General features: G+C 47.9%; 2 protein-coding genes across 2 annotated transcripts; one reads left to right on the top strand and one right to left on the bottom strand.

Moving 5' to 3' along the window:
- Positions 1 to 568: 568 nt before the first annotated feature.
- anapc2 (anaphase promoting complex subunit 2) lies at positions 569 to 8,174 on the bottom strand. The gene is made up of 14 exons (XM_030736497.1): positions 7,841 to 8,174; positions 6,876 to 7,125; positions 6,481 to 6,802; positions 5,792 to 5,924; positions 5,493 to 5,697; positions 5,277 to 5,396; positions 4,584 to 4,701; positions 4,226 to 4,404; positions 4,012 to 4,153; positions 3,331 to 3,406; positions 2,847 to 3,050; positions 2,632 to 2,764; positions 2,234 to 2,475; positions 569 to 1,356 (listed from the first exon to the last, which is right to left on the bottom strand). The coding sequence occupies exons 1-14, from the start codon at positions 7,937 to 7,939 to the stop codon at positions 1,147 to 1,149; spliced, it is 2,433 nt and encodes an 810-aa protein (XP_030592357.1). The 5' UTR covers positions 7,940 to 8,174; the 3' UTR covers positions 569 to 1,146.
- Positions 8,175 to 9,612: 1,438 nt separating this feature from the next.
- rnf25 (ring finger protein 25) lies at positions 9,613 to 14,171 on the top strand. Its single transcript, XM_030736524.1, is given in 11 exon segments — positions 9,613 to 9,691; positions 9,899 to 9,970; positions 10,850 to 10,946; positions 11,219 to 11,286; positions 11,361 to 11,430; positions 11,526 to 11,597; positions 12,503 to 12,649; positions 12,725 to 12,814; positions 12,902 to 13,039; positions 13,277 to 13,786; positions 13,788 to 14,171. Coding segments are annotated over 11 exon segments (1,452 nt in total). The 5' UTR covers positions 9,613 to 9,671; the 3' UTR covers positions 13,956 to 14,171.
- Positions 14,172 to 14,920: the final 749 nt, after the last annotated feature.

Consider the following 14,920-nt stretch of genomic DNA (forward strand, 5'->3'; position numbering starts at 1 on the left):
GCTTTAGCAGAATCAGTATGAAAACTGATTTCATACTGAGGAAATGCTGGGTGTTTAAAATCCTCAGACTGTAAGGAAGAAACTGATGTAAATCTGTAGACTGTATAGAAAAGTTAGCTGGCAGCTAATGCTAGCTAGCTTGGTTGTCAGGCTGCATCCACAGATACCTGCTCAGCAGTAACATCCAAATCCAGAACTCCACTCTCAAAAACTGGAGCTCAGCCTTCCTGGATGGTCTGTTAGTCCAATGAAGCGCACAGAAGCCATATTATTGCTCACATAATTGCATTATAAATGCTTTCACCTGTCAAAGAGGCCACGCCAGGTTAGTTACAGAGTATCAGGCTGTAAACGTTCATTTCTTCTGGAAAGTCTCAACATGGGAGTCTATAGGGACTGACTCACTCACTGCTGGAGCCTCTGCTGGACAGCAGAGGAACTGCAGCTCTGGCTTCATTTATTCAGCCTGAAAGTTGCTGATTATCAAATGAGGGTAAAATGAATTGAGGTGTAACTTATAGCAAAGAAACTAACAGGAGAAGCTGGCAGAGGGAATTTAATTGTATTGACACTTAATGGTGACATTTTCTCCTGGAGCTCCACAGACGTCAGTTGTAGAGGTACAGTGATTCTCACCCAGGTAAATAAAACTAAACAAAAATAAATTTAAAAAAAATGGCTAGGCTTTTAAAAACAAACAAACTGCTTTCATGGATTACAAAAAAACTAAACTTCCACTGGTGCCCCTGAACTCAGAGACAGAAGGTCGTGGACCAGTTTGAAATGTTTTCTCTGTAATTTAATGAACTGCAGCTGCCTGTTAGAAAAGAGACTGAAGCAGTTTTGAAATCATTCTTTTTATAAATCAGTCTGTTTTACACATCAGTGTTCAACACCAAAGGCCTTTAAATCTTTATCCAGCAGCATCACATCTGTCATGCTGATGCTTAACAGGGGAGCGGAAGTGCTTTTATTTTGAAAAACCTTGCAGAGGAACAGCCTTTTTAAAATCAGAGCTGCTTCCACATCATATGGAGAATCCAGGAAATTAGAATCAGTTCAATTCCTGTGGAGAGCAAAACAAATGCTGGGATCTTCTACATTTCCCAGTGCACTTGAACGCAGCAGCGCGTCTCTCCTCCATCTTCAGTTGGATTTGGGCAGTCTGTAGACGCCGCCGGACATTATGAGCTGGTGCTCCCTGACCTTCCTCTGCAGGAACGCCTCCAACTCGTTCACGTCCATCTCCGTGACGACAGGTCCCGTGGCGACGAACATCCGCAGCATGGTGTGGATGCGCTCCAGCGTCATGGTGTCCAGGTTGGTGAGCATGGCCTGGATGTAGACCCAGAACAGCTGCAGAGACAGAGACCCAGTGTGTTTATGTCCATATTTGAGTGCAGTTTGAGTTTTAGACCTCACTCTCAGCCCAGTAGTTTCAATGTTAACCCTTTCTTGAAAAGAGGGACCTCCACCCTGGTCTGCCAATCCAGAGGCACTATCTGTGACTTCCATGCAATGCTGCAGAGGCGCGTCAACCAAGACAGCCCTACAAGATCCAGAGCCTTGAGCTCAGGACCAATCTCATCCAGCCCAGGGGCCCTGCCACCGGAGAGCTGTTTGACTACTTCACTGACTGAACACAGTGTTTGTTATGGACAAACTGTGGTCAGCACCAAAGTCCATCAACAAAACACAGACCGGGTTTGGACTGGGCAGGCCGGTCCTCCTGATCACACTGTTGCTCCCCAGCACAATAATGAAGTTCCCAACAGGAGCACCTGCAAGCACCCTGCTCAGGGACTCCATGAAGGCTGAGTACTCTGAACTGTGGTTTGGAGCATAAACACAATGACAGCCACGACCTGTTCTGAACTGAAGGCGCAGGGAAGCGACCCTCTAATCCACCGGGGAAAGCCCCGAGGTACAGGAACCGAACCAGGGGGGATACAAGAATACCCACCTCTGCCTGTCACCTCTCACTGACTGGAACAGTCAGTGAGAGGTGACAGGCTCCCCACAACACCCAAGCTGTGTGTTGTGGTGAGCCCAACTATTTCTAGCTGACACTTCTCTTCTCAGTTGATCAACTGTGGATCAGACTGCCCGGACCTCTGCCCTACTAATCACTGAACCCTTACGGCCCCTGCTGCAGGTGGTATATTCAGTTTGTGCCATGTGCTAAGCCTGGCCACCAGATATTAAGTAACATCTTCTTGACAGATAGGTGTACCTGCAGCTTCTCCTCCCTCTGCTCAGACTGAGTGGCAGTGTTGGAGTCCCTCTCCTCGTCGCTGTCGATCAGCATCACGCCTCTGTCCAGCTTCTCCTTCGACGAACCCTTCTCCACCACGTAGAAGCGGCCGCCCGCCTCCTCCCTCAGCACGCCCTGCTGCTGCCACAGAGCCAGCTTCCTGTGCACCAGCTCCTTCGGGGCACCCAGCTTTGCACTCAGCTCCTCCAGCGTCCAAGAACCTGACAGAGGGGTACACGATGATCAAACTTTATCTCTCCAGATATGGACCTCAACCCCACGCAGCGTAATAATCGATACCAGAGCTGATAGCTTACAGGGATGATCACTAAACAAAATATAACAGCATCAAAGTGGTCTGAAATGAGAGACCCTACTTTTTTCCTGGAAGTACATGATGGTGGCAGCCTGGATGGGTGAGACCGTGAGGTTGGTGAGGCTGCGGTCCTCCAGCTCCACGTCCAGAGTGACTGAGCCCAGGTGAGGCTTCCAGCTCAGCGTCCTCATGGCCTGAAACGCACAAGAAAGGAAACAAAAGCTTCAGTCACAGGAGTCAAATCAGCAGCGCCGACACAAAACAGGCGAACTCCACCTTGAGCTTCTCGTAGCGGTGCGTGTAGGCCTCCATGGCCTGGCAGACAACAGGAGGGAGCTCCAGCTTCTCCTCCTTCAGCGTGGGCCAGAACTCGGACGACAGGATGATGGCCGACAGGGGCAGCGGCGGCTGCTCCTCCTCGCTCATCTTCGACTCCTCCTCGCGGATGTTGCTGTTGATCCTGCGAGAGTCCGCCATGTCCTGCAGATACAGACCGCGACTTCAGCACAAACTGCAGACTGTCATCCAACAGCTGATGAGAACGAGTTAATCAGGAATCACGACCTCGGCCTCTCAGCAAAGACTTTATTCCAATATGTATCCAACTCTGGAGGAGACCAAATGAGTCCTGATGTGCAAACATTTTCTCCCACACATGTATGGGCAGACAAATATATATTTATCTGGCACTAACTCAGCATCCCCTCACCTCCATTTTTCAACATTTGGATGTTTTAATGGAGAATAAAACGCTGTTTACCTTCAGCATGACTTCGCAGTAATGCATGTGAGACTCGCCAAACCGCAGCTTCAGCAGCTCCACATTACGAATCTCCCTGAAACGCACAAACAGGAGCATCATCAGTGCAGACTTGCTTTATAAACCACGCTCAGTGAGAATCGGTTCAGAAAGTCATTTGCTGTGGTGGTGTCTCCAGCAGAGAGGAAGGAAGGAAGGGAGGCGAGCGAGCCGGGCTACCTCAGGCTAAAGGCTACCTTGGTTAGCCCTCAGAGAGGACTTTGAGGACGTGCTGTGTGGATATATGCAGGAATAAATGGCCTCCTGGTCGGAGTAATTAGCTGCTGGTTGTGCTCCTGTTTAAAGGAGCCTGGAGGGAAAAAAAGCAGAGTTTGTTTTTCTCTTTCTGAGGCTGAAGGTTTAAATTCAGCAGTTTCTGTTTGATAGATTTGTTTGTGTGTCAAATTCAGGCAGCGTTCACTTTGGTAACCGGTGTGTTTTTTTGATGGTGGAGAAACTGGAAACAGCTGGAACAGCTGTTGGTGGCACCTTTACTGTGATGGTTACTCTGTGGGATTCATGGATGGTGGTTACAGCGTTCTCATTTGGCAGCTGTCCTTCTCCAGGAAATGAGGAAATGGGATCAAGTTAAAAATTCCCAAACTTTCTTAACCTTTAGGCGGGAAACTCGGCCGGTCGTACCTGGCTGTGTTGTAGTTGAGCTGCTGCAGCAGCCTGTCAGCCAGGACGCCTCTGTACTCGTCTATGAAGATGTCCTTGCTGCCGTAGATGCTGACCAGCAGGCTGATGATGTCAGACGAGCGGCGCTTCGAGCCCATTTTATCTAAGCAGAAACACACGAGTACAATCAGTCTCAGCGGCGCCATTCAGCGGTCGGCGTGGTGCATTTACTGACCGGGCATGGCGTCGGTCGGGTCTGGAGTCCAGTCCTCGGGGTCGTTGCCTTCTTCGTCGCTGTCCTGCATCTCCAGGGTCACCGGGTCTCCTCGGGACAGCTCGGACGCCAGGTCGGTGCAGCCCTCTGCATCTCCGGTCAGACCGGCTACGATCTGCCTCACCGTGTCCTCCCGAGTCCTGAAACACAACACGGGCGCGTTAACGACGCTCTGATCCTCAGCCGTGGACGTCAGATTTAAAGTGTTTTTAAATGGGATCTCATGTAGAGATTTACTTACAAAAAACTACCAAAGATCAAGGACGGACTAAAAATATATTAAACATAAATTAACCTGCTGGAGCCTACACGGACTCACCTGAGGTACTTGCGGATGGGCTGGCAGGCGACCTGCAGGATGACCATGGACGGGTCGAGCTCTCGGAGGGCTTTAATGGCCGAGATGTAAACGGTGAGGATGTCAGATGTGTGAACGCCTGCAGACGGATTTTACAGACGTTACCACAGAGTCGAGTCTCCCTGCATTCATTCCCACAGTGGAGGAGCCTGCAGCACCGCAGACAGGCTGCAGAGCACCTGTGACTGTGGTGACACTGCAGGGAGGAGTTTGATGATCTGACCTATGACACTGGGTGCTGACCTGCATCTGCTGCGTCACACTAATTCTGCTCTGACAAAATGTTCAGCACTAAACTAATAAAAATAAACAAATGGGCTTTTTATCAACATCTGTATTAACCCTGAGACTTTCCTTTAGGGGGCGCCACAGCAGATCATCTGCCTCCATCTCACCCCAGCATCCTCCTGTCACACCAACACTCTGCACGTCCTCCCCCTCTACATCCACGAACCTCCTCTGAGGTCTTCCTCCTGCCTGGCTCCGCCTTCAACATCCCACTTCCTGTGATTTTCCTCCTGAATCCTGACTTTGTGTAACTTTACTGTTCGACTGCACACAGAGTGCGTCTTCAAAAATCCCCCCCCCCCCCCCCCCCCCCCCCAGATTTCAGCCAATGAGAAACAGACTGATCGGGTTTAGAAACAAACCGACCCGGGTGCAGGAGGCGGCTTTCGAAGGCAGATTTGAGCGAGGTGAGGAGCTGCTGTCTCTGGTTGGTCCTCTCCAGGCAGAACTTCAGATCCTCTATAGCAGCTTTGGATTCTGGGAAATCTGAAAGAGAGCGCGAGAAAAAACAAACACAAACTTATTTGATTCAACATGAGAAACATCAGTAACAAACATCTGGTTGCTCTTGTAGACTCTCACCTCTGATGATGCTGAAGAGCTCCTCGATCCTCATGTTCACGTAGATCCTGCAGAAGAACTGATGCATGTGGCACCTCCACTGCTTCAGCACCGAGCTGCCGGCCTGGCTGCCGGGAACGCTGGGGACCGCCGGGACCGAACCGGCGTCTCTGTCCGCCTCACTGGCAAACACTTTACTCAGCCAGCCCAGCACCAGCTCCAACCACTGCTCTCACACACACACAGACACACACACTTTTTAAGTGGAAAGTGGACAAAAGCTGAGTTTATGTCGTGGACAGATGCTGCAGATGTTTCACCTCCTGGAACTCCAGCAGGAAGGAGCGCTCGTACTCGCCCCGGCACAGCTGCTCCATCCGCATCTCGATGAGCTTGTGGAGGATGGTGGTGACGGCCTCGGAGCTCACCCACTCCAACAGCTGCAGCTTTGACCTGCGAAACAACCAATCAGCCGTCAGCATGTCAGAGCTGTACAAACAGTGAAACTTTATCCGTCGCGACACAAAGACGCCGAATGATGAGCAACAGTTCAGCACCTGAAACAAAATGATTATGAAATTTAGTTTAAATGTCATAAATTATTTTATATTTAATTATTTGGGTCAGATATTTATTTAATTTTGGATTTTTATTTACTGATTATGTTTCAGAGTGTTTCCAACTTAATATTTTATTACATCCATGTACTTTTATTACATGTAATCAATTTTTTTGTCCATGTATTTATTTAATAATATAATTGACTTATTTATTGACTGCTTTGTAATAAATGTATTGATTTCCTTGTGTCTTGTTCATTTTTTATTTAATTTTTATTTAATATTTGTCACTTATTTACTATTTTTATGTGACTTTAAATGGTTTTAAAAACATTTTATTTGGACATTTATTTATTTCTTTAACTTTGAAAAGTCAGAGCAATGACACTGACTTCCTGCCTCGGTTATATCAAATTAAAAGCCTGACACGCGAACCTGGATCCACTCACAGGATGTGGCTGAACTCCTGCAGTTGCTCCAGGGCCTCGTGACACCAGCACTGCTGGACGGGGACCCAGCAGCCCCGGCAGGCGCCTCCCTCGGGGCCGTCGGGAGCCTCGCCGCCGTCCTCGCCGCTGCCCTCCTGGTTCATGTAGACGGAGAAGGTCCTGCTGTAAAACTCCAGCACTCGCTCCTGGAGGACGGGGGCCGGGGAGAAGAGGAGGAGGGCCCTGATGGTGGTGAAGGCCCGTTCCTTGAGGGCTTTGGATCCTGGGCCATACAGACCACCACGGCCCTCATCCTGCCACATCCCCAGCTTCTCCAAGCCAGCTGTGAGGAGGAAGAGGAGAAGTTTGAATGCTGCTAACAGAGAAAACCACCAACTCTCCGACTGTCTACTCACACAGAAATGGTTCCAGCCGGTCCAGCAGAGTCCTGAAGGTGGTGAGCAGAACCCAGGCCCTGTCCTTCTCCTCCATCTCGTTCTCTGGCTGTTTGAGTCCGGACCAGAACTCGGGAACCACACAGGAGGACAGACGCATCTGCAGAGTCTCCAGCAGCCAGCTGCCCAGCAGCCGGCCCAGACCCTGACCGTTCAGCAGGGCCAGCGAGTCTGAAAGGCTCTGCTCTGACACCGAGCTTCCCGGAGACACCTGAATGCAACCAAAACACAGCGTTACACAAACACAGCCTCATCTGGACTAACAGGTCCTGGAGACCCAGCAGGGCTTCTTCACAGCTCGCCTTTGGTCAGACAGGAGTTTCAGTCGCGGTTTCTTATGTCAGAGAGGAGCCTGATGGAGCCTCAAGTCTCCTGCAGAGGAGCAAAACCTGCAAGAGGCCAAAGCTGAGTGTGACGTTTTCTGCATCTTTGTGTGATTGCTCAGAGTCTCTGCTCGTCCTTCTGCGTGTCTTTGCATTTGTTTCCCATTTATCAAAATTCATTCTGCGCACCTTTCTGCTTGTTTCACTTCGTTTCGCATCTTTCTGCGTTAGTTTTCCCGTTTTTCCTTTGTACCTCTGTTAAGTCATTTTTACTGTTTGCGGACATTTAAAAACCTTCCAACAGTTATTCAGACTGAAAGCAGTTTCTTTACATTAATGAGCATTAACAGTTACACTTGGTTAACTTTGCTTTGTGCACACACTCATTAGGAAACAGCAGAGATCAGGACCATTAGGAAGACACGAGCTCAAATTCAACCGAACACTTGTCCTGCTGAATGAAGAGTCTTAAACCGCTCCACTGATCACACATCATGTTTACGACCAAGAAAATGTTAAATAGGCAGATTTTTGAATGGAGTCCGGCTGCTCGCTAATATGCAGTCGTTTAGCTGCAGGAGTCCAGAGCCGGGGGCCACTCACCAGCGCCGCAGTGACAGTATCCCAGGCTTCAGCGACCCGGGGATCCGGTCCCGATCCAGACATCTCCACCGAGTCCGGCTCCATCGCAGTTTCCTCCATTTTATCAGACTTTTCTTCACAAACCGCGAAACAGCTTCTCAGAGTCCCACATTTAAACTCTGGACATTTTATCCGGTTATAACGTCGCTCCCGAACATCTACAAACAGGCGTCATGTTTCCGGCGGGGTTTTTTTTTTTCCGTCCAAAAATAAAAACAGTCCGACTTTCTGTTATTAATCTGGGGGAAAACTACATGTTCTTCTGTACCGCGGGTTCACTACTTCTTCGTTGTCCCTGTCTTCTTCTAGTGATTTTTGTGCTAAAGCGGGGAATGCTGCCCTCTACTGTTGGATAGTGGTCATTGTGGCTCATCGGTGGTTTTATTTTGAAGTTCACAGGAAGTGTCACTGTGTCGGCGCGCGTTTGTCGTAATAGAAGTGAACTTGACCTTTGATCCGAGTGGGAAAAGAGCCCCTAAATCTGTAAAATAGTTTTCATTTGTATTCAGAAATAATCAGTTAGCAAAAAGGAAACAATTATTTTACTATGGAGGAAGAAAAAAATGTGCACTGAAATAACCAAATACCAAAAAATAAGACTATAATGAACATTAGACACATAAAAATTAAGATATTTTGATCATTTGTTTGGTTGATTTCAACAATCAGAAATAAGATCAACAACAAGCCCTTTAAAATTTAATTTCTTATTGCTTTAATTTTTCATGTCGCCCTCCGGTGGCCACAATGAGCAACTGCAGCACAGATTATTAATATCAGCCCACTGTAAGGGTAGCCCAATAAAACAGGATTTCAGGATATTACTGGCAGCAAAGATTATTTTATAAATTATTACAATAGCTTATTAATCACCACCGATCATCTTGAATTTCTTCATGATTTTTTTATTTTCGGTAAAATAAAATATATTAAAAAATATTTTATGCCACAAATCCGGTGTGGTTTTCGCCCTCTTGTGGTCATATGTGGAACTGCACGTGTCAGTTTAATGTATGTACAGATCATTATATTTCTAACAATTGTATCAATTAAAAAACAATTTTAATCATTTTCTCTGAAGCAGATATTACTGCAATATATTATTTTTAAGATATTGTTGAAGTTCACGTATTTGTTTCCTGCCTCCTTGTCCTCATCACGGTGTCCTGTTAAAACAGTGTAAAGATACTTGTGCTGAAGAATTTCAAAATAAAACTTCAAATAACACCGTGGTGCAATTACACGCTGTGATCACTAGAGGGCAACAAACAATGCAGAATCGCCGCAGTCAAGTTAAACAAAACAGCATAAGATTACTTCCGGTGGAGAAATTAAAAATAAAACTTAGATTAAAAATAAAACAGGTGCAGTTACGCTCTGTGAACACTGGAGGGCAGTCAGCAACTTAAACCAAATATAAAAAATTCTGCATTTTCAATGATTTTGTTATTGTGCAGTCCTATCGACGTTCTCTGTAGTAAAACCAAAACTAAGTGTGTGTGTGTGTGTGTGTGTGTGTGTGTGTTCACAGCTCTGGGCTCAGAGGGATAATATATTACCCGCTTCATATTGTTTTAAAATATAAAGTAGTGCATTTAATGGTTTGTTGTCGGTCTTAAAGCAGTGAATCAGGTTTGAACATAATGAGTACTTCTTCTCTGCTCCGAAAAAATGAGTCTGAATTTTGTTTACGGATGATCGCACCAGCGGCGCTCTTATTTTGAAAGGTTTCCGTGTTTGCACTACCTCTGGTTAGCCGCAGCTAACTGTCACCGGCTCTCACGGCAACGGGATGATGGCGGCGGAGAGCGAGTGAGTTTGTTGTGTGAATGTGTGAATTGTGACCGCTAAGACTCTCTCATGTCGTGTCGTGTCCCCGGGTGTGTTTTACCCGCTCGGCGCCGCCGCGCAGGAAAATCAGCGGCAGCGGCGAGCTAACAGCTAACGCTAATTTTAGCCGGTTACGAATGTCGCAGAGATTCAGTCGCATACGCTAACTGCGCTGTTTCCTCTCCGCAGCGTGATGTCCGAGATCGAGGTGCTACAGTCCATCTACCTGGACGAGCTGCAGGTGGACAGGAGAGAGGACAGGTGAGCTAACGACAGCTGTGTTAGTGTGTTGGTGCAGGACAGGTGAGGCTCGTACAGGTGTGCAGTCTCTACCTGCAGAGTTAAAGCTCCAGCTTTAGTCATTATTCACCTCACTGTAGCAGCTGCAGTCCTGTAAAAAACCGAGTCTACCCCCCCTTGTTTCCGGTGTGACTTCAGTCATTGCTGTCATGAACTTTAACCTGCTAACGTTTGATACGCAGCACCTGGCAGCTGAGGGTCAGCGCAACAGTCAGGTGAGCCCCTGAGGCTGCAGAGTGTCACCTGCCTGCTGCTTGAAAATTTTATTTCTTACACGACTGTATTTTGAAGCTTTATCTGCATTAATTTTAATTTCAGTGACCATAGGGGACATAAAGGGTGCATCTGCAGAGAGCAGCACTCAGATCCAGGTGTGGTCAGTGGTTCTCCCCCTTTGGAGATGTGCATGTGACGATTCCACAGTGGGCAGCTGCTGCTCTTATGGTCAGTGTGTATACGGCAGTCCTGTGCAGGAGCTCAGAGATCCTGATCTTCCAGACTGCTGTACCACAGCTCCAAGAGCGCATGCTGCTGCCCTCGTTGGGATTTGGGCTTCTGTCTCATTAGAATCACGAGTAAAGTCAGAGTAAAAATAACTCTAGTAAAGATAACTTTGCCTCATGTAAGGTTTTAAAAGCTTTTTCCTGCTGTTAATTCTTCTTCAGGTGTCTCTTAGCGCCTCTGACTGTGACGTTAGATTCACAGATTGTTGAGTGGACTTTGGTGGAGTGTGTCTGCTCAGCGTGCAGTGACGGGTGATGCTGTTCTGTGAATTCGCTGACTCCAAACGTTCCTTCAGCTTCTTCCAGCCTCAGTGTTCTGTCTCTGTTGGTGTTCCAGGGGCTGGGAGGTGAGCCTGGTCCTGTACCCGTCCACAGCCGAGGACTCCGTCTCCCAGTTTGTCCGACTCACGCTGACTTTGACCCTCGATCAGCAGGTTCGCCCTCAGCTGCACAGACACACAGTGATGAGCGTTAGTGGGCGCTGGATGGTTTATTAACAGTCTCGGCACATCAGTCGTGTGCTGTGGCGGATAAAACTGCTCATTTCTGTGTTTTTGGTGTCGGCAGAGCTCATAGTTAGCTATGAGATCTGCAGCTCAGATAAAGACAAAGTTACTGAATAAACTAACTTCAGATGACGGCTTGATCCTTCCTGCAGTTTCCAGTGAACTGAAAGAAAATGTTTTTCCTTCTTCTGTGTGCTCAGTATCCCTCGTCATCTCCTGGGATCTCCATTCATAACCCCCGCGGGCTTTCTGATGATAAGCTCAGCAGGTGAGGAAGTGACTCATCTCCTCTCTGCTCAGTAACTCAGCGCCGAGTGTAAAACTCTGATTCTTCTCTCGCAGTGTCCGAAAGTGTCTCCAGCTCGAGGCTCAGTCCTGTCTGGGTTCACCCATGTTGTATCAGCTCATTGAGGTTGTTATACGCACTGTTGATTTTCTTAGTAGAATACAGAGCGTGTCATCTCACTGGGTTTATCTGAAAGTGGTCCTCTGATTTTTCTCCTGCAGAAAGCTAAAGAAATCCTGACTGAAAGCAATATTCCTCATGGGAACTGTGTCATTTGCCTCTATGGATTTAAGGTGAGTCGTTTCCCCCTCATCGGGGCTTGGAGTTCATACTTTAAATTTGGCGGGGGTCTTAAATGCTTTTCGTTGTCTCTGTGTCTGCTCCTCTTTCTCTGTCCCATCAGCGCCTCAGTCCAGCATATTTTACAAACCAAGCAGCTCATTTCCCAGTTTTATGTTTGAGCCATGGACGCCGCTCTCTGTACAGCTTCATTCACATTGTCTTCAGTTGTTGTTGGTGTGTGTTGGACTCCAGCAGGGATGCCCTTTGTCACCTGTTCTGTAACTTTTGGTGGCCTCAGCAGATGATGTGGTTCTTTGGCTTCTTCAAACTGTGACCTCCAGCTCTCGGAGGGGCTCTTTGCAGCTGAGTGTGCTTGAACAAACATCGACGCCTCAGAAGAGCGGTGCGATCACTCTGGGTTGGAGTTCAAGTATCTTGGGAGCTTGTTCACGAGTGAGAGGAGAGAGGAGTGGTTGACTGACGGGTTGGTGCAGCACCTGCAGTGATACGATCTGCTGTGGTGGATGGAGAGCAGAGCATCAGGGTGAAGCTGTCGATTTACTGCTCCATCTACGTCCCCTCCCTCATCTATGACCACAAGCTGCGAGCAGTGACTGAAAGAATGTAATCGAGGTTGAAATGAGTTTTGTCTGTAGGGTGTCTGAGCCTAAGAGTTAGAGTAGAGCTGCTACTCACCCACATCAGCAGGAGCCAGTTAAGGTTGTTTGAGCATCTAAGTAGGACCCTCCTTGGTGAGACGTTTCAAGCGTGTCCAACTGGGAGGAGACCCCAGGGCAGACTCAGAGCTGGAGAGACCCCTGGACATATTTTGTGAATGACCGTTTGGTCTTTAGATGGTTCCTGAAATCAGATTTTTAAAAATATGAGCAAACCCATTCATGCTTTTGGTTTTCAGGAGGGAGAGATGTTCACCAAGACGAGCTGCTACCACTACTTTCACTCCCACTGCCTCGGCCGCTATGTGAGCCACTCCGAGCAGGAGCTCCAGCAGAGGGAGAAGGAGCTGGAGGAGGACAAGACCAGAGACCAAACAGATTACCAGGTCAGACGTCAGCAGCTGCACTGACGATTAATCACTTTGATCAGAGAAATTCTGACTCTTTGATTCCTCTGGTAGGAGCTCGCTGTGGTGTGTCCAGTGTGCAGAGAGCCTCTGACGTATGATGTCAATCAGCTTCTGTCGTCCCCGGCACCTCGGCTGCCCGAGGTAACGCCAGCATCTAATTTAGCTGCTAACGGATCTTTTTCTTACGTCACCAGTAAACCTGAGCAGGCTTCACGTTTGTCCTTGCAGCTCGACGAGGCAGCGATCGGGTCAGACTTTCAGCAGCAGTGGCGTGAACTCCAGAAGCTTTTGGAAAAACAGAGGTCTAAAGGAGGGATCATTGACCCCGAGGTGGAATCCAACCGCTTTCTCATCCACATCAACGAGGTGAGAATGGCTTCAGGATCCGAGGCTGGGGGGGGGGGGGGGTCTGTCCAAGGTGTTCATCAGTGAGGACAACTAAATAAATATGGATTATTTTGAACTGTGAGTTATGCACAGCTACTCTGGTAGAGTCTGTCAATAACACTGCAGAGCTGGAAAGAAGTTGAATGTTTAATACAATGTTTTGAATGTATGTAAATGTTCAAACACCTTAACTCTGATCCTTTTTGACCCCCGTAGGCTCCATCTGCTGCTGAAAATGGAAATCTGGACGGTGATGAGCCTCCAGCCCCCCCGGCATCCTGTGCCTCTAACGTGTCCTCTGAAACTGCTGACAGAGCAGACCAGTTTGTTCCCGGACTTTCCCACTGTAAAGGTGTTCAGGGCCAGAGGCATCAGAACCAGGTGAGGGGGCAGAGAAGAGGGGCAAGGTCCAGACCCCAGCACGAGAGAGCCGCCCCCATCGCAGAGCACCTGGACAAACTCGCGCTGTCCTCAGACTGCACTGAAGGGCCGGTCAAAGCTAAAGCTCAGGGTAATCATGGCCAACAGGTGCAAAGAAACCCAGAACTGTGTCCCTCAAAGACGGGCGGGGGTGTCGAGGCAATGCAACAAGAGGCGCAGGTGCCCACATGTCAGTCAGGTTTGGAAACAGAGTTCCCAAAAGATGCCGTAGACTCTGCAGGCAGTCGGGGCCATCGCGGAAGGAGAAGGGGCCACTACCGATCTGCCCCACACTCAGGAGCTCCTGGACCCCCGCGGCACCACTGGGATGGTCGTGGCTCGAGAAGCAGAGGAGGAGCCAATAACCTGTGCGGCAGAGGAGGCGGTCCCCGTCGTGGTCACGGCAGGGGCGTCCAGCAGACGGAGAGGGGAAGAGAGGAGGTGCTATGACAAAGGGCGACAGGAGGGCCAATGAACAAACTTACATGTGCCTCCATTATCAGTGTGCATAGATCAAAGCCCTGCGGCAGAAAAGACGTTCACTGTGGTGTCCCATCCTCCTGTCCATTGCCATCATCCTGCTCTCTGGTACGCACTTTCACGCACTCTATCAGGTCCAGATGGTTGTTGCTTTTTGTTGTGGCACTATATGAATTCAAAGAAGTACAAATTAAATTTTCTTTGGATGGTAGCTGTGTGTCTGTGTCTCTTTCATACTTCTCTGAATGTTTTCAGGATACTTGGTGTTACATTGAGGTTGCAGCCAAGTACCAGACATAAAACATGCAGAAACCCCACCGCTGCAATCCTTAACTAACTCTTCCTGAACAGACTATTAAACTGCAGGTGAACTTGAGTTCTGCATGCAGGCCTTCGTGGGCTGGCAGGTGAGAGGATGAAGCTCCAGAACTTGGACAACAGGATGATCCTCTTCACTCCGCTCAGGAAGCAAAACTTCAGAATAAAAGGTCCAAACGGCCATCAGAGCTGCAGTCGTCAGTCACTGAGCAGGACTTAATTACAGCAAAGCTTATATTTGATATGTTAGTACGTGGATTTGATACCACGTATAAATGATGCTGTACCTGATCATAATTACTGGGTACCATTTAAAGTGTTTGAGACATCTATTCAAAAACTGATGCAAAGTATTTAAAAAACTAATAAATAGTAACTGTTCTTGCATAATACTGCAGCCACAATGACATACATTGCATTAGGGGACGTTATAAATTATTTCCTTTGGCGCATATTCCTGAATTTGTATTTAAATCAAGTCTCAAGAACTAAAAATTCATTTAAAACAGAATAAAATTTAAATCTTTGTTTTTTACGTGGCTTTAAATTTGTTAAACATCAGGAGTTAATCCGCGGGGCGGAATCATAACGTCACGGCGCTAAGACTCATGGGAGATGTAGTTGCTTTACTGTAAAAGAGGC

Source organism: Archocentrus centrarchus, chromosome 8 (assembly GCF_007364275.1).
Source record: "Archocentrus centrarchus isolate MPI-CPG fArcCen1 chromosome 8, fArcCen1, whole genome shotgun sequence".
NCBI classification, from domain to species: Eukaryota; Metazoa; Chordata; class Actinopteri; order Cichliformes; family Cichlidae; genus Archocentrus; species Archocentrus centrarchus.

Bases quoted from the DNA above. Each gene is read 5' to 3' on its own strand.
- anapc2 (XM_030736497.1), bottom strand. From the start codon at position 7,939: ATGGAGGAAACTGCGATGGAGCCGGACTCGGTGGAGATGTCTGGATCG. The intron at 5,397-5,492 runs GTGAGAGTCTAC...GCTCTCTTTCAG, and splicing joins GCTCTTCAGCATCATCAGAG to ATTTCCCAGAATCCAAAGCT. The intron at 4,405-4,583 runs GTGAGTCCGTGT...GTTGTGTTTCAG, and splicing joins CCCATCCGCAAGTACCTCAG to GACTCGGGAGGACACGGTGA.